The sequence below is a fragment of the Colletotrichum fructicola genome (assembly GCF_000319635.2).
Source record: "Colletotrichum fructicola Nara gc5 chromosome Unknown KSG_Nara_v1_contig02, whole genome shotgun sequence".
Classification (NCBI taxonomy): domain Eukaryota; kingdom Fungi; phylum Ascomycota; class Sordariomycetes; order Glomerellales; family Glomerellaceae; genus Colletotrichum; species Colletotrichum fructicola.
In genome coordinates, this window is record NW_027094052.1 from 6,751,588 (window position 1) to 6,777,115 (window position 25,528).

The 25,528-nt window shown below is 53.1% G+C and overlaps 12 protein-coding genes across 12 annotated transcripts; 5 read left to right on the forward strand and 7 right to left on the reverse strand.

The window, feature by feature from the left end:
- Positions 1–285: 285 nt before the first annotated feature.
- Positions 286–1,138, forward strand: CGGC5_v004715 (uncharacterized protein; the record flags this gene model as incomplete). The annotated part of the gene is made up of 4 exons (XM_066151323.1): positions 286–293; positions 355–360; positions 424–433; positions 857–1,138. 4 exons carry the CDS (start codon positions 286–288, stop codon positions 1,136–1,138), a joined length of 306 nt encoding a protein of 101 aa, XP_066009444.1.
- A 185-nt stretch (positions 1,139–1,323) lies between these two features.
- CGGC5_v004716 (uncharacterized protein) lies at positions 1,324–4,935 on the reverse strand (the record flags this gene model as incomplete). The annotated part of the gene is made up of 1 exon (XM_032022377.1): positions 1,324–4,935. One exon carries the CDS (start codon positions 4,933–4,935, stop codon positions 1,324–1,326), a length of 3,612 nt encoding a protein of 1,203 aa, XP_031880711.1.
- Positions 4,936–7,242: 2,307 nt separating this feature from the next.
- On the forward strand, positions 7,243–8,261 carry asl1-3 (Alkali-sensitive linkage protein 1; the record flags this gene model as incomplete). Its single annotated transcript, XM_032022376.1, has 2 exons — positions 7,243–7,856; positions 7,913–8,261. 2 exons carry the CDS (start codon positions 7,243–7,245, stop codon positions 8,259–8,261), a joined length of 963 nt encoding a protein of 320 aa, XP_031880710.1.
- Positions 8,262–9,390: 1,129 nt separating this feature from the next.
- On the forward strand, positions 9,391–10,893 carry CGGC5_v004718 (3-ketoacyl-CoA thiolase; the record flags this gene model as incomplete). Its single annotated transcript, XM_032022373.1, has 4 exons — positions 9,391–9,455; positions 9,570–9,750; positions 9,822–10,398; positions 10,466–10,893. 4 exons carry the CDS (start codon positions 9,391–9,393, stop codon positions 10,891–10,893), a joined length of 1,251 nt encoding a protein of 416 aa, XP_031880636.1.
- Positions 10,894–11,038: 145 nt separating this feature from the next.
- Positions 11,039–11,632, reverse strand: CGGC5_v004719 (uncharacterized protein; the record flags this gene model as incomplete). The annotated part of the gene is made up of 1 exon (XM_032022372.1): positions 11,039–11,632. The coding sequence occupies one exon, from the start codon at positions 11,630–11,632 to the stop codon at positions 11,039–11,041; it is 594 nt and encodes a 197-aa protein (XP_031880671.1).
- A 1,169-nt stretch (positions 11,633–12,801) lies between these two features.
- CGGC5_v004720 (uncharacterized protein) lies at positions 12,802–14,016 on the reverse strand (the record flags this gene model as incomplete). Its single annotated transcript, XM_066151324.1, has 4 exons — positions 12,802–13,466; positions 13,510–13,681; positions 13,737–13,932; positions 14,000–14,016. 4 exons carry the CDS (start codon positions 14,014–14,016, stop codon positions 12,802–12,804), a joined length of 1,050 nt encoding a protein of 349 aa, XP_066009582.1.
- A 1,451-nt stretch (positions 14,017–15,467) lies between these two features.
- Positions 15,468–17,993, forward strand: CGGC5_v004721 (putative sulfate transporter; the record flags this gene model as incomplete). Its single annotated transcript, XM_032022369.1, has 3 exons — positions 15,468–16,021; positions 16,081–17,224; positions 17,280–17,993. The coding sequence occupies 3 exons, from the start codon at positions 15,468–15,470 to the stop codon at positions 17,991–17,993; spliced, it is 2,412 nt and encodes an 803-aa protein (XP_031880675.1).
- A 370-nt stretch (positions 17,994–18,363) lies between these two features.
- On the reverse strand, positions 18,364–19,392 carry CGGC5_v004722 (uncharacterized protein; the record flags this gene model as incomplete). Its single annotated transcript, XM_032022368.2, has 3 exons — positions 18,364–18,377; positions 18,464–18,727; positions 18,780–19,392. The coding sequence occupies 3 exons, from the start codon at positions 19,390–19,392 to the stop codon at positions 18,364–18,366; spliced, it is 891 nt and encodes a 296-aa protein (XP_031880745.2).
- Positions 19,393–20,729: 1,337 nt separating this feature from the next.
- rgxC (putative galacturan 1,4-alpha-galacturonidase C) lies at positions 20,730–22,222 on the forward strand (the record flags this gene model as incomplete). Its single annotated transcript, XM_032022367.1, has 5 exons — positions 20,730–21,002; positions 21,053–21,238; positions 21,304–21,484; positions 21,543–21,742; positions 21,791–22,222. 5 exons carry the CDS (start codon positions 20,730–20,732, stop codon positions 22,220–22,222), a joined length of 1,272 nt encoding a protein of 423 aa, XP_031880672.1.
- Positions 22,223–22,425: 203 nt separating this feature from the next.
- CGGC5_v004724 (uncharacterized protein) lies at positions 22,426–23,100 on the reverse strand (the record flags this gene model as incomplete). Its single annotated transcript, XM_066151325.1, has 1 exon — positions 22,426–23,100. One exon carries the CDS (start codon positions 23,098–23,100, stop codon positions 22,426–22,428), a length of 675 nt encoding a protein of 224 aa, XP_066009461.1.
- A 69-nt stretch (positions 23,101–23,169) lies between these two features.
- Positions 23,170–23,840, reverse strand: CGGC5_v004725 (uncharacterized protein; the record flags this gene model as incomplete). Its single annotated transcript, XM_032022365.2, has 2 exons — positions 23,170–23,541; positions 23,655–23,840. 2 exons carry the CDS (start codon positions 23,838–23,840, stop codon positions 23,170–23,172), a joined length of 558 nt encoding a protein of 185 aa, XP_031880668.2.
- A 797-nt stretch (positions 23,841–24,637) lies between these two features.
- On the reverse strand, positions 24,638–25,341 carry CGGC5_v004726 (uncharacterized protein; the record flags this gene model as incomplete). The annotated part of the gene is made up of 4 exons (XM_032022364.2): positions 24,638–24,695; positions 24,754–24,821; positions 25,111–25,247; positions 25,305–25,341. The coding sequence occupies 4 exons, from the start codon at positions 25,339–25,341 to the stop codon at positions 24,638–24,640; spliced, it is 300 nt and encodes a 99-aa protein (XP_031880669.2).
- Between the last annotated feature and the right edge of the window lie 187 nt (positions 25,342–25,528).

The following is a 25,528-nucleotide window of genomic DNA, read 5'->3' on the forward strand; positions in this document are numbered from 1 at the left end:
CTTCCTAGCTCTCGCGGCCCCGTAGTCGTACCATTATCGGCATACCCACGGCATTTCGTGAAACCCTACATCGCTTATCGACACTACCCTTCGGCAATCTCATAACTGCGCAACTATCATCGCTAACTACATCGCGTCACTCACTTAAACCCCTCGACCATCGCACCACATAACCCCCATACAACGATCTTCTCTGCACCATTCGCTCTCTCCTTCTTTCTCGATACATTTCATACCAATCTTGCATTCATCTTGGCTTTTGATTATTTTGTGTTTTTCAAGCGGATGCTCTGGTGAGCACACCGCCGGCGTGTTTCGGGGACCGGTGATAGAATCGGGGTAACCTCTGGATAGGGTCATGTAAGAGGGGAAGGTCTCCCCTCAGGTGCAGGTACAGGTACAGGAACACGGACACAGGTACAGGTACGGCACGGTACGGACCGGCGGTTTCGGGACATGGGATACGGGGCTACAACATCTGGTGGGCTGCACATAGCATTATACCCTTCGCTTTTGCTTTTACCGGCTTGGGAATTGGGTTTCTGGTCTTGTCACATATGGGATAGTCTCCTGATAATCATAATCGATTGATATCTTTACATCTCGCCCCTTTTCAAGTGAATTTCAACTTTGTCGACGATGCATGTACTAGCGGATCGTGATGACTGCCTCCGCCGCGACAGTGAAGTTTGTCGCACTGCCGCCGGCCGCTGAATCACGACCATGGCCCCGAGGCAATTTGCGGAACCGGGCAAAGGGTTATTATATAACGACGGTCATCAGCAGACATGAAAGTTGAGTACTCTGCACCTTCAACTAGGATCCTCATGCAACGTCGACGCTGACACATCTTCAGCATACACACCTCTCAACCTCCACCGAAAGCACAAGACTAACCTTCAAGATGGCGTTCGATGGTATAACCATCCTACTTCTTACCATGTACATTGTTATGACCGTCGCCTTCATCGGCCTCTTCACGTTTATGCTACTGAAAATCAAGGCCGAGCGAGCAGAATTCGACCGCCGGCTGCAACAGATCGTGTCTGACAACTACCTAGTTGAGGTTTCCGAGAGTGTCTATAGACAGGGCCAGGCTACTGAAGCGGTGCCTAGCCAAGCAGAGAGACAGGCCTGATGTCTTGCAAAAGGTTGACGGACAGCGCATGGGAGATTAGTGATGCCATTTGCGGGGAGATATATAGACAACAGTGAGAACACGCCTCCGCTGAAAATCAGACAAAGTCTAGCTAGATTCAAGTCATTCGTCTACACGGTCTCACGCCCCCATAATGCTCCTTGTCCGATTCCTCGCCCCCAAGTTCACTCCTGCCCCAATTGCTGATCATCCTGGCCGTCCTTGTCGTTCTTGTCGTCCTCGTCGTCCTTGTCGTCCTTGCTGTTCTGACCGTCCTTGCCGTTCTTACCAGTCCTCGAGTCTGAAACCAGTTCATACTCCGGGCCCGCTCGTTGGTAATACGTTTCGATTGTTTTTTGAGAGATACCGAACCAGTCTTCTAAGAGTTTCTTGAGGCTGCTGATGAAGCTTTCATTCAAAGTGTCGGCCTTCCTGTGCAATGGGTGGACTTGAGAATCCATATTATTCAGCTTCTCTCTCGGGATGTGAGAATTTTCGGTCCATTGAAGTTTCTCCCGGCTCCCACTTCCATCTCCGAATTCGAATCCCAGGCGAACGAATAGATCTTCGACATTTTTGTACGTGATCTTTCGTTTGGTGCTATGATCCCCATAGATGATTTCCATGGTCCTCCACTCTTTCTTCCTGATCTTGTTCGTGCCTCGAAGGGGGTCGGCTGCCATCAGATCATTGAGGTGCCTCTTGTAGTCATCGCCTCGCTGGCACTTTGCAAGTTCCATGGTCACCTTCTTGAGCTCTTCTTTGCGTATCATGCCGTTGCGAGTAGGCATCACGAACTCGGTGGGGGGTTCTTCGTAGTTGGCAGGCCGGAGGTTGGTGATCTTGCCGCAAATCTTTGTGACATTAAATGTGCCTTCCTGAAAGCGGATACCCCCCTTGTCGAATGCTTTCCAGGCTTTGAAGAATGTGGATGGATGAGAGGAGTGCCGAGCGGTCGCCTTGGTGACCTTGCCCTGGGCATTGGTTCTCTTTTTCTTTCGAGCCGGCCTCTTTCCCCTTTCCTTTTCCTTCTGCGGTTGCGGAAAAGTGGTTCTTGCTGTTATCTTCTCACCACATTCATATACGTAGCCGGTAATGTCTAATAGTTTGGAGCCTGGGAAGTCGTCCTCACTGATGATCTTGACCTCGCCATAGTTTACTATTGGTGCTGTCAGTGCCGAAGCGTCAATGTGCAGTACCTCGGAGTAGTCGACCATTGGCTCGTCCTCTATTTTCCCCTCCACGTCGAAAACATCGTTCTGCATTCGGAAGTCTTCGTCGATGTCTTTGATACCGACCGATATCTGCAGTTCGTTGAAAGCCTGGCTCAAGATGTTGACCGAGGTCTTCTGCGGACGCCAAACGTTTCCAGATGCCAGCCATGTGGCAATCTCGGTCCAGAAGCCGTCTAACCATTTCTGAACCAACCCAAAGGGTCTGCTCTGCGACTCGGGCAAGCTTGGATGGTAGTATGTCACCCCAAGAAACCAGTGAACCAATCTCAGCGTCTCTTGATCGATATGCTTCTCGAAGGGAAAGTGGTCGTACTCTTTCAAGAACTGCCAGATAGGAATTTTCTCCCTTAGATCTGTCATATCGTCGGTGGAAAGGTCGCCCCCGAAAGGCTGCATGGCTTCCATTCTCTGACTCAGCAAGCCAGCCTCAAAGATTGCCGTGTAGTCCTCGCTGACCATCGGCTGAACTCCGAGAAGGGCGTGGCGACGCCGATCAGAATGCATTTTCTGGATTATCTTGGGCAATCCGATCCGGCCTATGGAGTAAAAGGACGAGAGGCCTCTGTGAACCGCATCGGTTGCAAGTCTGACATCCTCCCATCCCTCAACGTTCAACGGTTTCTTGTAGCCAGCCACCGCAGAGAAGTCCATTTTGATACGGCCTTCCCTCGGGAGTATCCACTGATCTGATGGAGCTTCGGGTCTTAGCTGATCCCACGTTTGAGTACGGCGGAAGTAATCCCTGATGGAGTGAGTCGCGAGCAGACCGCCGTGATCGAACAGATGTCTGACATGTAGTGCGGCGATCCAGCGCGCATAGAATCCCAGATCAACCCAGGCGTCCATGACGGGCCCCTGCACGTCCAGTTGCTCGATCCTGTCGTCCAGGTTGATGTTCTCGTCCTCGGCAAGCTCGCGCAGTCTTATTAATTTGTCAAGCAGGCATTGCCACATTTCAACTTCGAATACGGCTCGCCTGACAACTCGTCGGATGAGATCGTTGACCAATGCCTTCTTCGCGTCAATATCTGTGTTCGTGATATGCGGCAAAATGCGACATTCATCGTTCTCATTGTCTGAAGAATCCGTGATGTGACCATAGTGTTGATCGTATTGATTCTGAATGCTGCGTCGGAAAACGGCCGGATCATGACACAACTCTCGCAGTTGTTCCTTTGCGAAAGCCACTCGCTTCTCCAAGCGGGACTTGAATTCGACATCCCAGCTTGACGCAGTAACAGAGGGCGGGAAAAACTGGCCGCTGGTAACCAGCCCCTTGCCGACGGCATCGAATCTCAGAAGTTCCGTCGGAATTGTTTCCCAAGTATGGGCCTTGCAAATGGGAAGATGTTTGGACACCGGTTGACCGTTGAGATCTTCGCCCCGGCTTCGCAAGCCATCAACAAAAGCCGACAAGTCCTCGGCTACGACTTTGACGAAGCGCAGCGTCACGGCCTGTATTGCGAGGACCATGATGCCTTCTTCCCATCCAAACAGGAGGCCAGCCTTCTTCAACCGCGGGAACAGTCCATCTTTCGTGTCCTCGCCTGTGGGTTCCTTGAAGACGACAGCATAGTCGTGAAAGTACTCACGTCTCTCGTGAGGCTGTTTCATCTCCAGTAGCTCAGCCTCTGGTGGGAAGCCCATGAACCAGTTGTCGTGATAGGCCGGGACACAGAACTTGCCAGCCCTTCCAAGGTGACAGCCTTCCCAGTCTGCACGAGCAAAGACTCGGGGGTGGTTGGCGATGCGGTTGAGAATGAGCGACCGAAGAATTTGGGGGTCCGAAAGGTCCTCTTGGTTGAGAAATGGGAGCATATTTACTCTGTGTGTACCAAACCATTCTTTTCCCACCTGCTCCTCGGCGTACTCGTGGAAATGAAAGAGTGAATTCCAACGCTTGCCATCGCCGGGTCTTGAGAGTGATTCCAGATATACGCTGTCGTCAAGCGACCTGCGAAAGCATTCGGTGACATCGATATCGCGGCCTTCGGGGAGAGGATAGCCCGTGCCAAACCAATATGCAAACCAAGATGCGGCACCTTCCTTAGTCTGAGTCGTGGGAGATGATGCAGTCTGGCGCCTAACTGACGCATTAGAAGCAAAGGACCACCACTGATCGAACAACTTGAGCCAAGACCGATTCACAATATCTTTTAGCTGAGCAGCGTTGACGTGTTCGAGAAGGCCGGTAAGAATGTTTATGTTTAGCGAATTCTTCAACGCGCTGGCATCCCCCCATGCCGTTTCTGCCTCTGCCATCAAAATCTTGGTCAAGTCTTGTGCAGTCTCCTCATCGGAGAGAAGTTCAGGAATCCACTTATCGATGAGTTGATTCGAATCCTCTTCGTCGACGGCTTGATTTGGATCCTTGGCATGCGGATATGCGAGAGCGTGTAGATCAGAGCCAGGGTAGTCGTGCTTGTATGGACAGTTACCAACAGATTTTGTCCATGGGTAGCCCGTGAAGAAAGCGTACGATGTGTGTGACTTGTCCATATATATAGGTTCCAGATATCTGTGACCCTCAGGGAGAAGCAATCTTAGCGGCTTGGACTTCATCGTGGGACGCCTCGTTGGGGCCATGACAGAGAGAAAGAGATTGCGAGGGTGCGGTAGGGTGATGCGGCGGTAATATTGCAATGGCTAATTGAAGCAATGCTGATTTGTAGGGGTTGCGAGACGCAGCAGAATGGTGAGTTGACGGGAAGAAGCATGTTTGATGGATGCACAGATGTCAATCCTGAGAAACCGTCCTTATGTATCATGATAGAGAGGCGGCCGACAAGGGTTGTAGAGATGGCATTCAGGCCATGGCATTGGCAGCAACAAAAGGATAGAGCCTCGACATAGAACAATGGTTCCACGAAGTTTAGAAAGGCTTTGTAGGAGGCGATGACTATTTCCGTCGACTTGATCAGACGTCAGGAGGGACATGATGAGGAAATGCCTGCGATCTGGAAGGTAGTTTGACCAGACAAGACTTGGACCGTAGTTGATGGCTCAGATAACTAAGGTGTGGTGAGGCGGCGAAATTCACGAGCAAAGCGATAAGAACAGCGAGGTCTCAGGTAGGGCAGATAGGCTGGCCGAGTTTCAGACACGTGAACCAGGTTTTCTGATGGTGGGCGTTGAAGAAAAGCCGTTGCAAATCGACTGGGACGTTTTGACGCAAGGGAGACTTCTCTGATGCGTCGTCACGTTGAGGGAGGCAGAAGCCATGCGTGTGAGAGGAAGTGGAGGACGACCGCACGCAGTGACAATGCCTTTGCTACCTCCTTCAGGCACGAAGGCAGAATGATTGATGGGAAAGATGAAGGCCGACCAGATAGATTCAGATGACGGCGTGGCAAGAGGAAAATACGGCAGGGGTACGTATCTGTGCCTTTGAGTGGGTGTTCCTAGCGCAGTCAATAGCGCGATTGTTGGCGAAGAAAGAGCAGAGCAGAGGTGGCAGGCAGCTTGGTGATTGGGACAGGAAGGAGGTTTTCGCAGGCTACCTTACGGGGGCCGGATCCGGGAAGGCAAGGGAAGGCCACGCTTAATCGAGTTTAAGCTGAGAGTCTGGTGGGTCTGGGCCCAAAAAAAGCTGATTCTTTCACGGGCAGGCGACACTCGTGGAGTGTTTGATTGCGTGGCGCCTGGCGCCCGCGCAGGGACCACCGTCCGGCCCACCTTCCGCGTCGTATTCCACGCGGGAGGCAGGAACCACACACAGCAAGGGAAAGAGGGAAAGAACCGCAGGCACCACAAGGCAGGCACACAGGGCAGGGGAGGAGGTGGACGTGAAAGGGAAGGAACAATCGCGTTTCCATCTTTCCCGTTTCTTTCATCGCGGAAACAGGGAAACACGCACAAAGAAGAAAACGAAATAGAGGGACAGCATCCACCTTCCTTCACCATGAACCAGAACACCACCACCACACCCCTCGTCCCTTGCCTCGTTGATCACCCACGGTGACCTCGCCAAGGCTGTATGCCCAGGCCTTGGTAGGACACCACGAATTAACGCATCACTCGCTCACTCACTCTACGAGTCCAGGTCTCATTGCCAAGGCCAATGGACAAAGGCTGCAGGAGAGTGGGATTCATTGGCACTGGAGAGGCGAGCTGAGCATCTCGCCGCCCAAACCGGCAAGGACGGCGGTGCCGCATCGCTCTACCTAGAGACTAGGACTTCCAGCTCCCTTATCGAGAGACGCTAATTGCTGCATTATTCGTCCTCGACCTGGCAGTATTCCGGGCCCCTCGAAACCACCATCCCGAGCACCGCCAGCGCCATCCTGCTCACCGTCGACGCCAGCACCAACGCCAACGCCGCCAACGCCAGCCAGATCCGACGCGATGGGCCGCTAAACTCCGTACCTTGCCTTGCCTGACGCCCTGCACCGGTGAAAGACATTAAGACATTCATCAGACACCTTTTTTTGTTTCCTCCTTATTCTCCCTCCCTCCCCCCGGCTTGCCTTCCTGTCCTGCGATTCCAATCTTTTTCTATCTGTATTCGACTCACCTTTGCGTACCTACTATGCTCCATTGAGCACCTGGCCTTATCCATTGTCACTCGTTTTATCGCCAGATTCAAGTGCTCCGAACCACCACACTCCTTCCATTGACGCCTTCGAACCATCCGTTTCGATAACCCGACCGCAACTGACAATCTGCCTCGCTGCCTTTGCATCATCGCGAACCAAAGCGTCAGCTTCTCTCGTGTCGAAACACGCCGGAACATTCGTGGATTGATCCCCGCAGGTCCCCGTGACCAACGTCGTCGCATTTGCCCCGACCGCCGTCGAATCGACCCGAACCGGCTGGACTGGAGCTGGAAACCCGACTGGAACCCGGTCTCACCCACTTCTTCCGCCCGCGATGCTCTCCACATTCCTCCTGGCCCTGTTGCCCCTCGTGGCCGCCCAGACCAAATCCTCGAAGCGCGGTCTTGTCTTCACTCCCAATGCCAGTTGGCCCCAAGACAACCAGGTCTGGGTTCAGGCCGGCTCCGATCTGACCTGGTACTACAACTACCAGGAGATCCCGAGCCCGGCCTTCTCTTCCAAAACCCAGGCCGAATTCGAATTCGTCCCCATGATGTGGGGTGTTTCCTCCAACCCAGAGGACACCACCTTTCTCAAAGCTGTAAAAAGTCTGATTGAGGACAAGAACATCAACATCACCCATGTTCTGGGCTTCAACGAGCCCGATGGCCCCTCGCAGTACGGCGGCAGCGACATTGCTCCCGCCATTGCTGCCAAAGCCTGGGTCGCCAACTTTGTTCCTCTGGGTGAGATGGGCGTCAAGCTGGGCCTGCCTGCTTGCACTGGCCAGCCCGCCGGTCTGCCATGGTTGAAACAATTTCTGGGTAACTGTTCCGACCTGATTAGCACCTCGGGTGACAAGAAAAACTGCACATACGACTTTCTTCCCGTGCACTGGTACGACAACTTCGCCGGCCTGGCTAGTCACATTGGCGAGCGTAGAGCCAAGTAAGTCTTTTGATGTGATATCACAATGGCATCCGCACTTGCTGACAGTAGCCCAGCTTCCCGGACGCAAAGATCTGGGTCACGGAGTATGCCTATGCCCACCAGGATCTCGCTACCACCCAGGAGTACTACAACCAGACTGCCGATTACTTTGACAAAATCGACTACATTGAGCGGTACACTTACTTTGGCGCATTTCGTTCCAAGACGAGCAATGTTGGAGCTAACGCTTCATTCCTCAACAACGATGGCAAGCTGACCGACATTGGCTCTTGGTACTTGGGCTTCACCGCTACGGGAGTGAATCCCCAGTCTGGCAACAGCGGTAGCACGCGGCAAGGACCGCCAATGCTTGTGGCTGCCGCAGCGACATTTGCTGCTGTTGTTTATGCCTTTAGCTTCTGATCATGATCAGTAATCTGCGAGCGCGATAGATGACGCAGGGCACATGAGAGATGTGCCGTTGCGAAGGTATTTTCAAACATATAGACGGCTAGAGGATCAAAATGTCTCTAAAAGCTACCGACATATTTCTAATGTATTTTCTTTGGGCTGGTTTTGATCATAGACTGGGAAGAGCATGGGTGCTTGACGACAGTCACCAACTTGACTGGAATGAGAAGACGACGGGTATCTGTCGAGCATGAATATGAATGACATTCTGAACACCTCGAATATCCTGCGCAGCGTTCGCGTCTTATAAGGTGAACTTCTTTCCCGTGCTGTTGCGACAACATTCCACGTTGCCTCTGCTCTCAAGTGCATTGGTCCAGTACCACGCAGAGCTCACACAGGGTCTCAGACAGTGGGGAGGAACCATGGCTGCGACGATGTGAGTAAACAATTTCTTGGAGGATGAGGCTTTAGTACCGAGGACCAAGGTAGCAAGCACAGAGAGGTCCAGCCGGGGCATTTGACTTTAATAATGCACATGGCAAGGACTCTTATTCAACCCAAGGCCTCGTCTGATGAGTCTTGCCGGTGTGATGACAGGAGCTGTCAATCGGCAAGACCGGGAATGGGTGCGGCAGATGGACCGAAGAACGGCACAATGCCCCAAGGGGTCCTCGAGTGGATGCAGATTGAGATCGAGCTAGCTGCTGTTAGGCATCGCGAGGGCATCCACGCCTTTGGTTAACAGATTCCATCTGCCGCGCTACTGCACCCCAGACTCCGCGGCATCCCCATTACTCGGGGCACTGGATTTCTACTGGCCGGTTCGCTGCCCGAGATGCCTCGGCCCAATTGCCTCCCCCACAGCCACTGGAAGGGCCTGGAGCGCGCGGGTCTGCGCAGTCTGGGGGCTGGGACAGGCCTACGAGGCCCGAACCCGACGCGATTGCCGGCAGCTAAGGCCAACCCCGACGCAAACCATGTCTACTTTACCGGTGCCCCCTCCTTTCATGACCAGCAACGAAAGTCTCGAGCTTATTTCTCGCCCTCTCCGTCTCTCTCCTTTCCTTCAGTCTCCGAAGCTGCAAACTCGCCTTGCCCGTCGTCTTCGAATCGCACCACCCGCCCGTAATCAGCAACCATGGCCCTCGAGCGAATTGGCTCCATCGTGAAGCACCTGGCTCCAGGTAGCGCCATCAACCAGATGTACGTGCTACTACTCCCATGTGATCGTCGCTCACAGCGATCCGGACTTCGTTCGGCTTCTCGACCAAAAAGTCTCCGACCCCGAAACTGACAACATACTCTTCTTCTTCATAGCCAGTCTAAGAACCCCGATGATATCGTCATTACGTTAGCTATCCGCACTCCGTTGGCCAAGGCCAAGAAGGGTGGCTTCAAGGACACGAGCCTCGAGTACATGGTCTACGCCCTCCTGAAGGAGGTTCGCGAGCGATCCAAGATTGAGCCTGCAGCGGTGGAGGACATTCGCATGGGAAATGTGCGTACCAACCTGTTCTTCCCGAACCCTTCCGACTCGGAAACACTCCCGCTGACTCTGCCGTTCTCCAGGTCTCCGATGGCAAGGCCGCCTACAAGCTCCGCGCCGCCGCCCTCGCGGCTGGCTTCCCCAACACCGCCGGTGCTTCCTCCATAAACCGATTCTGCTCTTCCGGCCTCCAGGCCACCGCCGATATCGCCAACGCCATCACAACTGGCTCTATTGAGGTCGGCATCGCGCTCGGCGCCGAGAGCATGAGCATTGGCGGCGACGCTCTCGAGAAGCCCTTCGACGACGCCGTCGTCAGCCAGTCCCAGGAGGCGGCCGACTGCATGCAGCCTATGGGCTGGACCTCGGAAAACGTTTCGCACGACTTCAACATCACCCGCGAGGAGATGGACAAGTACGCCGCCGAGAGTTTCCAGAGAGCCGAGAAGGCCCAGCAGGCTGGCCTGTTTGACGATGAGATTGTGCCTATCAAGACCAAGGTCGTTGGACCTGACGGAGAGACAAAGGAGGTTATCCTTACCAGGGACGAGGGCATCCGTCCGGGTACCACCGCCGAGAGCTTGGGTAAGATTCGGGCGGCTTTCCCGCAGTGGGGTCCCACGAGCACGGGAGGCAACTCTAGCCAGGTTACTGACGGAGGTGAGTTCTGTCGTCCCAAAAACCGCCCTAAACTCAATTTATTTTGGCATACTGACTTTGTGGGAAGCTGCCGCTGTGCTTCTGATGAAGCGTTCCACCGCCGTCAAGCTCGGTCAGCCCATCCTGGCCAAGTACGTTGGCTCCACCGTTGCCGGCCTGGCTCCCCGCATCATGGGTATCGGCCCGTCTGTTGCTATTCCCAAGCTGTTGGCTCAGCACAACCTGTCGCTCGCCGACATTGACGTCGTCGAGATCAACGAGGCCTTCTCCAGCATGGCCGTCTACTGCCGTGATAAGCTCGGTCTTGACTGGGCCAAAATGAACCCCCGTGGCGGTGCCGTCGCCCTGGGCCACCCTCTCGGCGCCACTGGCGCGAGACAAATTGTTACTGGTTTGAGCGAGCTCCGCAGGACAAAGAAGAAGGTCCTTCTGACTAGCATGTGCATCGGCACTGGCCAGGGTATGGCTGGCCTGTTCGTCAATGAGGTTGTGTAATATACCGGTTGATAATGTACGAGAAATATCAGAATGGAAATGAGTGTATGATTACTGCGTTGGGAAATGTCTCTCCGATGATATTTTTCATTTGACATCGGACTTTGGTCTAAACTTCTGCAAGACTCCCAGTCAAGCCCCCAGATCAGCTGTGAATTAACCCCCAAGTCACAAACAGCATCCGCTCATTGTTGCTGCACTGAACAGTTCCCTGCAACCCCAGCTTCCCGCTTTGCTCCAGCACCGCGTATCGGTTGGTGTAGAACCGGATGTCGTTTGTCCCAATCCTCATGGGACTCGCTGCGCTTCCGGTGTCGGCATACCTCGCAGCGAAGCTACACGCTCCAGAGCTGGCGACACGAGCCCAACCGCCTGCAAAGTCGCCTGGCTGCAGGGTCCAGAAACCGTTTCCCAGAGCGTTGGCGAGGGCCTTGCAGTCTGCCGCCAGTGGTGCCGAAGCCGAGAAGTCTGTTGTTGGGTCTTGGGCTAGTTCACCGCACCATTCGTCTCTGCCGGCAGAGAACGGGAACCGCTTCGTCAGCCGGACTGGGCGGGTACCTTCTGACCCCCGAGTAAACTTCAGTCGTCTGTTGATGTAGATGGTTGAAGTAGTTCCGTCGGCTTGGGTAATGGCCCGAGGCACCATGTCCGAGAGGTCAACTCCAGTCGCAGTGACCAGAGAAAAAAGACCAAAGGCGACGACCCACAGCAGGACTTTGGTCAGTGAATGTGTGATCATGTTGAAGGTATTGAATAAGTAGCGAATGAAATATTTTATTATGAGTTTGAGTAAGTACAGGCTTCCAGAGTCTGAAGGGTGAGTTGCTTGACAAGATGAGAGGAAACAACGCGCAAGGGAATGATCGCTTATATGTTAATCGCGACAAACGCCAGGCGGACGAGAACCCCGACGTGAAGTGGGCACAACCAAGCACGAACGATACTACTGCGCACATCACTGTGCATGCCATCTCAGTCAGTTTGGCAATTTCGCCAATGGCCATGCCGTCTGCACTCCTTCGCCCGAGCTGACAAGCGTGTGCCAACTCCTGCAGGAACCGTGGTTACAGGGCCAAGGCGAGTGATTCGTCAGAAATGCACACATGCAAGCCACGGCCCCCGCAAACATTGATGAATGAGACGGGGCTTACATTGTGATGTCGGTGAAGAAGTTTTCTTGCGATGCCGTTGGGTCGGCGGGGACCCCCCCTTTTCTGAAGTTTAAGTGATGGGGCCGGAATGTGATGTGACGAGAAACGGCCCCCGAAGGGGGCGGGGATTGGCACCGGAAGCGCCCAGCTCGGGGGTGACATCAATGCGGCACTTGAACGTCACCCAATCACAGCACACGGCGGGGCTTGTTGGTTAGGCTCGGGATCTACGGGCGTCCACTTGTTCTGCCGGTGACAGAATGGCGCTGTGATTGCATGATCACGTTGGACCTGTGGATCGTGGTGATTGACAGGTTGACGATAATCTCAGATTGGCTGTGTGCGGGGCCAGGCTTCAGGTCCTGGATCTCGCGCATCCTTGTGAAATGTCTGGGGGGCTAGACGCAACCCTCATGATTCGATGTCAGGATCATGTTCGCATAGATTTCTTCTGGCTGGTCGGCAAGCTTGCTCTTATGGTGCACATGGGATATGGAGTTGCTGTACCAGGCCACCCGGTGATGGTGGCTACTGAGATGTGACGTTCTCACACTGCCGTCGTACAAGAGACAAAGCAAACATTGAAGCAGCAAGTTTTGTGTTAGGGGACACGCAATGATGGGCAGCCTTGGATGCTTGGTGAAAGGGTTGCTGTTGACGGTTACATACCTATCCGGCCCTCCTGTTCGGGTGTGCGCCGTAGAGATGCAGTGTCATCCGGCTCGGCCTCGCCCGTGTCGAACGACAAAAGATCAGCCTAGGCCACACGAGCAACGTCGGCCTCGAGGTTCGAGACGGCTTGCCTTACTGCGTCCATCCCGTCGACGTCATCCTCGAGAAACCTGGTGGCTTCGTATCGGTGCGGCTGGCCTTCGGCGAGAAACAGTTTGGCCTTGTCTTCTCCCAGACATCCAACCATGTGAGTACTGACGGCGAGATCGACGTCCTCGTTTGAGTTGCCTTGGATTATGGTCGTCAGTGGCCAAGCTGCGACCTTGTCTTTAGCACTTGCTGCTTTGGCCCATTCATATCCCGGGTCAATATCTCCGACGAGCCCAGGGAACTCGTTCCTATACAAATAGTAATCGTAGAGACACCCGCGGGGAAACTCATCGGTGTTGTCATCTTCTGTGATAGGGGCCGTGGTGACATCAAAGTTGGCGTTCTTGGTCCCGTCAGGCAAGAGCTTGTCGAGATGAAAGACTTGGGGGTTGTTGGCCGATGTGGTTCCCACAGAGACGGCTGCCGCAAGATGGTGCGACATTTGCGATTCAGCGATGGGCTCTGGCGTGAGCAAGACTGAAGAGTCGAAGAAGCGATGGCGGGAGGTGGTGATACCGGTGACTGAGAGCAGTGCAATGGGGGACGGTGTGAAGTGGTGGGCGGTCAGAGAGGCCATGAAGAACCCTCTTTGACGGTCAGCTATCCGACGGTCACAGACATGTCTCTGCCATGTGCTGCTCACCAGCGCTCCCTCCGCCGACAATGACCTTTCGTTCGACAGCATTGCTGGACGCGGCTAAGTGTCGCGCGAATTTGTATGCTGCTCGAGCATCCTCAAGCAAGCCTGAAGCTTTCGCCTGTGGAAGCAGACGATAGCTTGCGCTTACCAGAGGCCATTTGTTTCTGAAGCAGACCTGGGGTTGCTGTCAGAATGAGACGGTGCATGCAGTGAGACGATGCAGGACTCACCTGTGCAAGCCATGGTGGTACACAAGATCTGGAGCCGGTGACTAGACCCCCCGAGTGGAAGTACAGGAAGACGGGTGAGGTAGCGGGGTAGTCCTCGGCCGAGTAGACGTCGCACTCGAGGGGGATAGTGTGGTGACCAAAGACATGCTTGGTCTTTGTCAAGCGATGGGCGCCACGCAGTGCTTGGGATGACATGCTGTCTCAATGCGGGGGTTGGTAAATAACACCAGACGGAGCGATGGCAGGCTTAAGCTGAATCTCACAGAGGATGGCTGGGCATTTTGTGGTTGCACGAGCAGGCAAGGAATCGCCTGACGGACCTGACAGTGACATATTTGGACAGCATTGTAGAAGCCACCGTGGCGTTCATCATGAGATGTAGCTGAGGAGTTGTGGTTGGTTGGTTGGTTGATTGGATGTCTTGTCATGTTCAGACCTTATGCCCGCTGCGGGGCCTACCCACCACCGAAGGATTACCTAAGGAATGAACAAGTCTTCCCAGAGAAAAGCTGAAGTACGTCGGCTCCTCCTTCGTTATCTAGACGACCGGAGAGCACTCGAGATCGGTGGTGCAGCGCTCTGAACCCCTCTATGATCGGCATGAGGTGGCCGGGAGGGGGGCTGAGAGTTTCCCGTGGGTAAGTGCGGCGACAGACCGGCGCTGGGCCGATGGATTTGAAGAAAAGGGTCGGAGAGGGGCCGGGGAGCGGGGTAGACTGGTGGCTCCACCGTGTTTTCTGCATTGCAGCTGTGAGAGGCAGCAGGGTGCATTATCTAACACAATTCGAAGGCGGTGTGCTTCTTTGGGCCTAGCGCTCGTGTTCGGCGCGGATGGATTTTGCCGATACCCCGGCCGGTCCAAACACTGCGGAGCCAACCTAACCCAGGAAGGAACCTTGGAGGGAACATGGCAATCAGTACGTAACACGCTGCATACCATATCGTCGAATCGAGTTCCGCTGACACATAATTTTAGGCCCGACGCATTGATGTCACTCCCCGGTTTGCTTGGTCTTTGCTCAGCGACTGCGGAATGCTTAATCCTTGCAGGGAAAAAAAAAAAAAAAAAAAAAAAAAAAACACACACGCACCTTCGCCCGCCGACCGCTCTTCACCCCCCCCAGTCGCAGTTGCAGCCGCAGCCGCAGCCGCAATCGCGCAGTCGAGGCCGAAAGCCCAGCAGCACATCTTTACCTCGCTCTGGGCTGCAAGGTCCCTTGGCCGTCGCCTCCTCGGTTCGGACAAGATCCCAACTCGCCAATCCATGCCCCAAGAGATTTGATCTCTGTCGCCATCGCCTGAACAAGGGACGAGTCAGCCAGCGCTGTGACAAATCCTCTTACCATGGTCTGGCCTGGCATCCCACCACCGAACTGATACAAGCCATCCGTCAACCGTCTGTATCACCGTCTTTTCCGTCACGTCTCCCGTCTGTGGTGTCTTCTTCCTTCCGTCTCTACCCGCCGCCCGACCACCCATCCTTCGTCACCTCGTGCAGACGTTGGACCCTGAGACGTTTGCTGCGACTGCAACCTCCCGGGAACACACACCTGCGAGGTCTTTGTTGGTTGTTGACGACGACAGAAACATAATCTCCGAATCCATCTAGCCTCTACAGTCAGCCTCGTCGCCCCGCCAATTCGACTGTCGTCATTTCGCATGTCTCCCGCCGCATTCCCGTAACCACGTCTTTTCTTTTTTCTGTGCTGCTCTCTCGGTTACGAAGCGAAAATGTCAGGCGGCCGGCCACAACCAAACCGCAGTCCTTCTTCACAGCAGCACCTCCCCATGAACCCGAGCGGCCTGCGCCAGAGCTACACCATGGGTTCACCGCCTGTCCAGTCGCCTGGCTCTATCGGCGGCGAGTCTGAGTACATGAGCACTCGCGAGGACGCGACTCCTCTGGCGACACCGCTCCCCAACGAGAACGATAGCGGTCGAGATACCCCGCGCGCCGGTTCCAGCCTCGGTCGACCAAACACTTTCCCTCCAAGCGAATCCACGAGCCTCCTGCAAAATGTCCTCATCGATAACTCCGCGCCGACTAGCTACACTCATGGCACTTTTTCGCCCAGGCCTATTAGTCCTACGGGCAGCGCCCGCAGCGCTGACATGGACCGACCGTCCTCCTCTGCCTCCTCGATCCCCATCCTCGATTCGGTGCTTACGACCATTACCGGCGACGACCACTGGAGGAAGCGCTTCATCAGAAAGTTGAAAAGCAAGAAGATGACCTCGTCCAGGACGCTGGCAGAACAAGCGGGATTCAAGGATACCGTGTGGATGTAAGTCGCCGCCCAACATGCCTCTCCTACAGGACCAAACTAACCATGAATGCTTCCAGGTACCTCTCGTACTACATCCCGCTCCTTACCTGGCTGCCTCAATACCAATGGTCCTACTTGAAGGGAGATCTCGTCGCAGCGCTGACGCTTGCCTCTCTGTACCTGCCGATGGCCCTCTCCCTCGCCGACAACCTTGCTCACGTCCCGCCTATCAACGGCCTGTATGCGTTTGTTTTCAATCCCTTCATCTATGCCATCTTTGGAAGTGCGCCGCAGATGGTCGTCGGACCTGAAGCCGCCGGGTCTTTGTTGGTCGGTTCTGTGGTCCGAGGCAGCATCGACCACGACAAGGACGAAGAATACAACGCCGAACTACAGGCGAAAATTTGCGGTGTGGTTGCAGGCATGGCTGGAGCCACCGTCTTGATGGCTGGTATCGCGCGTCTTGGTTTCCTCGACAGCGTGCTCAGTCGCCCGTTCTTGCGCGGCTTCATCTCTGCTATTGGCTTCGTTATTGCGGTCGATCAGGCCATCCCTGAGCTCGGTCTCGCGAAGTACGCGGCGGAAACTGGTGTTGGCCATGGTAGCAGCATGGATAAACTGGAGTTCATCTTCACCGCCTTCGACCATGTTCACAAGCTTACTTTCATCGTGGCCGGAGTCAGTTTTGTGATCATGATGGTAATGCGTGAGCTCAAGAAACACATGACGCCCAAGTATCCCGGGGTCGCTTACATCCCGGATCGATTCTTTGTCGTCGTTGTTGCAGCCATCCTGTCCTGGCGTTTCGATTGGGCGAGCAAGGGAGTTGAGATTCTCGGACCCGTTAAGGCTGCGTCCGGTCATGTCTTCACCTTCCGCTGGCCCTTCCAAACATCGCATATGGAACACATTCGCGAGGCCATGGGCACTTCATTCTTGATTGCTCTGCTGGGCTTCTTCGAATCTTCCGTCGCGGCGAAGAGTCTGAGCAGTTCCGACAGCTTGCACGGCATCCAGCTCAGCCCCAACCGAGAGCTTGTAGCGTTGGGTGCTGCCAACGTGGTTGGGGCTTGTTTCATGAGTTTGCCTGCCTTTGGTGGTTACGGCAGAAGCAAGTTGAACAAGCAGACTGGCGGCAAGACACCTATGAGTTCGATCTTCCTCAGCGCCATCAGTCTAGCAGCCATCATGTTCTTGTTGCCTTACTTCTACTATCTACCCGTAAGTTAACACCCGTATACCATCGCGGAAAGATAACCTGAACTAATCCTGGCAGAAACCGGTCCTGTCATCTATGATTTCTGTTGTTGCCTACTCATTGCTCGAGGAAGCACCCCACGATATCGCCTTTTTCCTGCGCATTCGCGGTTGGACCGAGCTGGGTCTGATGACCATCATCTTCGTATCTACAATTTTCTACTCCCTCACTCTGGGTATGGCTATCGGCGTGGGCTTGTCTTTGCTCCAGGTCATCAAGCACTCGACTCGCCCGCGCATCCAGATTCTTGGCCGCATCCCTGGTACGCATCGTTTCGAGAACGCCGAGTTGAACCCTGATAGACTAGAATTCGTCGAGGGCTGCCTCATTGTCAAAATTCCGGAGCCTTTGACTTTTGCCAACACGGGCGAGCTCAAGGCACGTCTCCGACGTTTGGAGCTGTACGGCACGAGCATGGCTCATCCCGCGCTTCCAAGGTTGCGTGGCGAGCATCACAACAAGAACGTCATCTTCGATATCCACGGTGTTACATCCCTAGATGGTTCGGGCACCCAGGTGCTTGAGGAGATTGTGCGAAGCTATAGAGAGCGCGGCGTTAGAGTGTTTTTCAGCCGTGGACCTACTAACCCACGCCATCACATCTGGCGGCTCATGCGCCAGTCTGGCATCATCGACCTCGTCGGCGGCGAGTCTCATTTCGTTACGGATGTGCAAGAGGCTCTCAAGTTGACCGAGTACGAGCACAGCATCAACGAAGCCAACAACCCTTAGATGAGAAAGAGAGCGTATTTTCAGCGCTGCACATACGGATCGATGCATAGATAGGGCGTTTGGTTTTCTGGATCGATGCGAGATGGGGCACCACTACGATCTTTGGTTCTCGCACATCTGTTAGTTTCACGACGTCAAGCGTGTCATGTTTATAATGAACTTGTACGACAGCGGGTTTATAGATCGTAGAATTCAAAAGCGATGCATTTGTAGGTCATACATCAACTTTACCTCACACATCCCCTGTGCAAGGCTTCGGTGCCACACCCACCCGTGTCTAAACACCCTGACGCCTCTGAACTATGAATGAGGTACTCTGCACGTTTCCTCTTTCCCAGACACGCCGTCTGATTTCAAGCAGTCGAGGCAATTAAACACTCGCCTCTGTTGGATGATTTTTCTCGCCTCTTTTTCCACCTCACTTGCCAGATTGCGATTGATGTATCGGTTCGACCGACACTGGCACACACCTACTTCTCTCATGCAAGGGAAATCCTTCATTGAGATCTTCTGTATGCTCACTGCCGTATCCAGGAGGTTGCAGAACTTGTGTTTTGAAAAGTCAATGTCCCTGGGAAGCAAGTCGGACTTGTGGAGGGTCTCTACGTAGTAGCCAAGAGCCTTCGACGCCCTGGAACAGGCTGCGTCTGACGTGTCCCAATCCCACATCATTGGGCAGATGACGCCTTTGTAGAACGAATTGCAGGACTCATGTCTTTTGATCTCGAGGCACTCTGGCTTGCGGTTAACCATCATAATTAGGTCTAGGATGGGGGGTGTACCTACTGATGATGTCGGTGTGAAGCAAAGGATGGTCCACGAGCATCTTCACCTGCTCTGATGCCGTCGAGAAGGGACCTTCATGGTATAGGAATATCCGCCATGAAATTTCCGAAAACTCAACTGGAAGGTCTATCACATAGGCGAAAACCAACAGATGGCAAAAATCGCTCATCGGGGGAACCTCATCATCAAACTGTTGGAGCCAATCCCTGATCCATACGATTCCGCAGTACTTGAGGGCGTTGATGCATTCGTACTTGTCGCAGATATATGCCAATTTCTCTAATGACATGGGCTTCGGAATCTCTGGGACGTAGACGTTGTGAAGAATCTGGCACAGTATCGACATGGCTTCTACATCGTCGTCTGGGAGCTCCAAGTCGTACGGCTCTGGTCCGGTCTTTTCGGCGAGTTCGGTCCCTTCTTTGAATTTCCCTCCCAGCATGGCTTTAAAGACAGGCGAATTAAGCTGGAGCACTTTTGAAGAAACTCGCAACTCGTCGTTTTGCAGGGTTTCATCTTCATCTTCAGCTTCTGCATCCGCATCGGCCAGTCTCATTCTGCTGAGCGTAAGGACGAGGTCGCCATCAACGTCGATTTCGTGCCTGTTGGCCATCCCGAAGCAGTTCATTGGCGAGCGAATACGTTGAATAAATTTAAGCTTGACGGAAGGCTTCCGTTTTCATGGCGACTTGGTCATTGGGAAGAGATTTCATCACCTCAGGCCCGTGTCCTTACGGCTTGAGCCTCCTTTGTGTCAGCGTTACGACCCCGCGGGGCTGATGGCGGCATCTGTTGGTGAACGGGCCTTCCCAAGTGCCTCTGGTATGAAGTAATGTTGCTCTGCTTGTCCGGGAGTCCCGGTCGTCTGATGTTGTCACTCGTTGGCACGTGATACTTGAATCGGAGCCACACAATAGGATAAGGATGTTGGATGGATCACCGCAAGGGATCCGCCTCCAAATAGTGTCTACATACGCAGACATCAGGCTCGGGGAGAAACAACCTAAGAGTAACGGGATATAGCACAGAAAGGTAGCATCTATTGTGGAAGTATCAAGCGTCCAGTAACGGTATCCACCGGCGACTGGTACTGATTCCGTCGAGGTTTCCGTGAAATAGCAATGATCTGCCGAGGCATTCCGACTAGGTGTTGGAAATAAACTGAGGAAGGTGAAGAAGGTGACGTTTGCAACTTGGACAGTGGTAGTGGAATACATTTATGATGAGAGCACTACTCGATGAATAACTCCAATGACAGAATTTGGGTATCACCAAATGTCAAAACTCTATGACATGGTGGTGTGAACGATCTTCGTCAAGAGATACCCCGAATCGTGGAACGTGCGGGTCGGTCAATCCCGCCCGAGCAAAGGTCAGCTTTCCGGGACCATGCGGGGATCTTACTTTGCTGACGGAGTGTTCCTGGCGGGAACGGGGTAGCTATTTGCCAAAATGGGATAGTATTGTTCGTATGGGAGCTTGCTGAAAACCTAGATCGATTGGTGCGATTTCATTTCCATGGGTTTCATCGCACCCCGAGGGGCTTGTAGACGGACATTCCGATCGATTCATGCCGGGAACACCTTTCATTCGCACGCAGTCCTTCTAAGCTGGCCATTGCCGAGATGCACCATCTCGTGAGAACGGTAGACGACAGTACTACCCTTGACTAGAGCCAACTTTGAAAGTCATCATAGCTTCGGAAAGAAATCAGTCGCAGCGAAGGATAATAATCCCGGACGATCGTGAATAGAATGGACAGCTAGGTCGCTAGGCGGATATCTCACACATTTCCTTGGCCGGCCGAGATTCTCCGCTGTTGTTATGCAGCGCATGTGCAAGACTTGAGCGAGGACCAGATTTCGACCGTGTGTCTAATACATAAAAGACGTGTTCAATCTTGCCGAAAACTTCCACATTGGGATCAAATATCCAAAACTAGATTCCACAATGAGAGTCTCTTTTGTATTGCTGGCTGGTTTAGTATTCGGTGCTCTGGCGAGCGGCGGTGGTGTGGAGGTAGCTATCGTCCACGGTCGACCCCAGTGCACAGTCACAGCCAAAGGAAACAAGCAGAGTGATGTCGACAATGTCCTGAACGCCTTTGATCGATGCGGAAATTCAGGGAGCATCATATTTCCTGAGAAGCAGAACTATTGGATTGATCAGAAGCTGAACCCACACGTGAAGGATGTGCAGATCCAATGGAGAGGAGAATGGACGGTAGGCACACATCTATGCTGAACGATACACCTTTCACTGATGCTGCGTAGTTCTCCGACAACATCACCTACTGGAGGTCGAACTCCTACTTCATCGAGTTTCAAAACCATCGCGCCGCATTCATCCTAACGGGAGATGGTATCCACATTGATGGTCATGGAACTGGAGGCATTCATGGGAATGGTGATACGTGGTACACTTCCGAAGCAGGCGAAACGGTCGAAGGACGTCCTATGGTAAGATTGAAAGCCTCGAATCCTTCTTACTACTTTTTCTATTCTTTCCACTCACGGGAAATCAGCCTTTCGTGTTCTGGAACGTCAGCGATGTGTCTGTTCGGAACTTCCACATTAAACAGCCTCAGTTCTGGGCTTACAACATCATCAATGGGACAGACATGGTTTTCCAGAATATTAGTAGCAATGCCACAGCGACTAAGGCTCCTGGGAGATACAATTGGGTCCAAAATACTGACGGTTTTGGTGCGTTATCCAGAGGATTCCTCACGAAGGACTTAAAAGACTAATATGGAGTCTTCAGATACCATGGATGCGCGCAACATTAGTGTCAAGGGATTCGAGTACTCGGGCGGAGATGATTGCGTCGCTATCAAGCCTCGATCGTACGACATATATCTGGAAGACGTTACTTGCCATGGTGGTAATGGCATTGCTATCGGGAGTCTTGGGCAGTATCTCGAGGACTCAAGCGTGGAGAACGTGATGATGAATAACTTACAGGTAATCGTGGACAGATGCTGATCTTATCAGTGACTAACGGTCAAGCAGTTGAAGAGGTCATCAATTGATTTACGCATTGGGGTCTACATCAAGACATGGATTGGAGAGCTTGCACCTCAAGATCACTACGAAAGTGCCGGCAAGCCACGAGGAGGTGGCTGGGGCCGCGTTCGAAACATCACGTTCGCCAACGTCTACTATGAAAATGTCAACAACGCTCCCTCGATCAATCAAAACAACGGGAACAATGGCTCCTTTGCCGGAACGAGCAATATGGAGGTTTCAGACGTCGACTTTCTCAACTTCACGGGCACGTTATCAGGTTCTACAAATCGCGTCAGTCTTTCGTGCAGTGCCAGACATAAATGTGGCAACATCAAGTTCGAGGATATTGACCTTCTCACGTCGAGCAACGTAACAACCACTTGCACAGGAAAGTGGACGTTGCAGGATACTGTGACAGGACTTCCGGGATGCTGAGCCAAGGCACTCAAGCAATGGGCTGTTCCACCATCTAAGGGCAATCTAAGGATAAGCAGGATGAGTTATAAGGATTGCATTGATGATTTCTGCTTATCCACTTCGCTCTAGATAGCGAGGCATATCTAAATGGACTTTGGCTAGAAAAACAGTCAACCGTTGTTGCCCCAATACTTTTAATCCATCATGGTATCGGTGAAGTTTTAAGCATCGGTATCTTCAGCGATATCCTCTGTGTCCGACAAACCGAAAGCCGCCATCTGACCAGCTGTCAGTTCTCCGTGCCTACGTCGCTGCCAATTGATCCCTTGTCCAGCCTTTCTAGATTGCCGAGCTCTTTTGACCTCGGCTTTGCCAGACACCAAGCGACCCTTGGAGCGACCCTTGCTGCTAGGGGTCGGAATTACCGTCTCTTCTGACGAAGATACTGATACCCTAGGCTTGCCTGCGTGGGTGATCTGCTCGCATTCATCAACGTTAGAAGACTCTTCGGAGGATTCATCCGTGTATGGCTCTTCAATGTCAATGGATTCCAGTGACTGACCTAGACATGCGAATTGATTTGAAGTCTGACCAGCATGTCGGTTCAAAGGTCGGATTGGTTCCTCGCCAAGGGAATTGACGGTATCTGCGTATCGATCATGAGGTTTTGAAGGATTTGAAGCAGTGCCTCGTTTCCTTCTCTCCCTTTCCTGAATGATCTTGCGCTCAACCTTGTTGGCTTCAATACGAACCAGGATCTTTTCCCTCAACTTTTCGTTCTCCTTCTTCTGCTCCGCGATTTCAAGCGCATACTTCTGTGCATCGCTGAGGTTCTCCCTTGGGTCCCACCTCTCAACAGGCTTGCGATCTTTGGGGACGAGAGTCTCTATGCTCATCTTCCTTCTGTCGGGGACGCGGTACACTTGGATAGATTCGAGAAACTCCGCGAACGTGTCGATGCGCTTTCAATCCCACGTCATGGTCTGCGTCTTGTATCCACCATTGATGAACTTATGAGGTGTGTTGGTGGCGATACTGGAGTTGATCTTGTTCTTCCCTGGAGCTGCCTTGGACATGACCGCCTTGTTCCTTACATCGCGGGTCATTTCACCGTCGGGGGTATGCGTACCAACAAAGCCCGCTAGGCGCAGCTGGCTGAGGTCGGTACAGGTCGAGTGAAGCTTATCTTGAATGAAAACAGCAACGTCATCTGCACTGTCACTCTTGCACTCGGGGAATGACGACATAGCCTCGTGAGCTGCCTCGGCAGTCTCTCCCTGCCCACCAAGAATCACGCGGTCCAGACCACCGACATGCTCAGCCTCCTGGAGGACGATCTGGGTGATGTATGGCATGGATCTTTTGGTCATGCCGACAGCGGCTCTGTCCTCAGGCGACAGATTGTTCCAGGGCGAGGAGTAACCTTCCCGAAAGGAAACACAAAACGAACGTTGGGGAATTGTTCGCGAAGGGTCTTATGATTTTTAGTCAACTTCTCGGAAAGGACCTTGGTCTTTAGCTCCTCGTCAGTGGTTGCCTCCTTGAAGCGATGAAGGAACACAACGGTGTGAGTATGCTGATAGCCGTCGGTTACATCGTTGACCAGCAGCCTGGTGATTTGCTGACGAAGGGACATTTCGACTGGATATCGGCAGGATTGATGATTAGTAGAGTGTTGTTGATGTTCTTGGTTGAGCAGAGGTGGAAGATTCGGAAACGTCTCACAGGACGACAGCTAGGCTGTTATAGGATACTGGTGGGCTTTCTGCGAATGTCCCTCATATTTTGGACCTCTTTACGTTTGTCTTGTCGAACTTTCTTTTACCGCGCGAAGCTTGACCGTCAATGGAAATACCTACCTGATAGATGCCGGTAGATGGCAGACCTTGCGACGTGTGAAGTAGCCCGTGCTTTGGAGGGCCTCCTGCATCTTGTCTCGATGCAAGTGCTTTCATTGGCCTGCACCGTTGAACTCGTGTCTTATTCCCTTGTTAATGAAAAGAAATCTGAGACCCCAGAAGATCCTTTGAGTGAGCCACAATGCTGTCGCATGCATGGCTTGGAGAAGAGGTATGGAGAAACAACCGAAGCAGGCTGAAGCGCGCTTCCACGACCTTGATGGTTGAAATGAGCCATCAAATCATTAGGCATGGATATCATAGTAGACATTGTCGTCGGGTTTGCTTCGATTATCATGAGTTTAGGAGGAGGGGGTATTAGATGCGAAGAACACCAGGAAGACATCCAGGTTGAGGCTACTGTGTGTGGCTTTTGTAAATTACTTCGCTAAGAGAGGAGAAGAAACAGTAGGAAATTGTAAGATATGCTGGTATCCGGTTTCTTGATTCGATGACACGCCTCAATCACTTTTATCTTTCTCGACCTCGGCAGAAACGAAGACAAAGGGATCGTGTCGTACATTTTGCCTTGCCCTCAGAGTGTTCGATGAAGATCCGTCTCGCTGATGACGTCGTAAAGCCGTTGAGAGTGGCTGGGGGTGGATTAGACACAAGCCCTGGCGTGCTCAACTGTGGAAGAGCTAGGCTCACCAGCTCGGCGTCACACCTGGGCCGTTAGTGCAAGCCTCCGGAGCCTCTAGATTGTCGGTGCGGCCACGCTGCTCGTGGGTCCTCCAATTTTCCACGTCCCAATATTTTTAGATTTCCGATCGATAAGAACACCGCAAACCCCAAAATAAAACGGGAGATTTACGATTGCCGAGCATCTAATGCGACGAAAGTCAAGCCTTGGGTTTCTGTGCGTCTGTTATCAACCCCTGTCCTTCACCGGGGTCCGGCCCCACTGTCCCGAATGCTGGTCCACATGCTCCGAGTCACTGGCCGAGCGTGCGGGGATTCCCCGGAAAGGTCAAGGCGAAAAAGGTACTAGAAACACCAGCACAGTACGGAAACAGTTGGCTCGAGCAGTTCATGAGCTGATGAATGGGGTGATGTGAGGTCGTTGCTGAGCTCATCTTTTGGGTCTGATGGGGCGGTTGCCAAACGGCAAAGAGCCCTGACTAGTCTGCGGGCCAGGACCGTTGCTGAAAGAAAATCGCTAGTTCGACGATGGCTCTTGGCTAGGGGTTGATCGGACAAACCTTGCAGGACACAGAATGATGGGGACTCGCATGTCATTTCGAGCGACAAAGAGAACGAGAGTTGATGCGTTCCGCCCGTCCGCAGAGGGTCAACGTTGTTGACAAGGAGCCATAGCTGTCTGGGCGTGCTGCATCACGCGGTTGACGTTGTCAGGATGATCTCCGTACGTAATGAACAGCTGTCAAGCTGGGATGTGGAATTACAAACTTCATGAAAAAAAAGA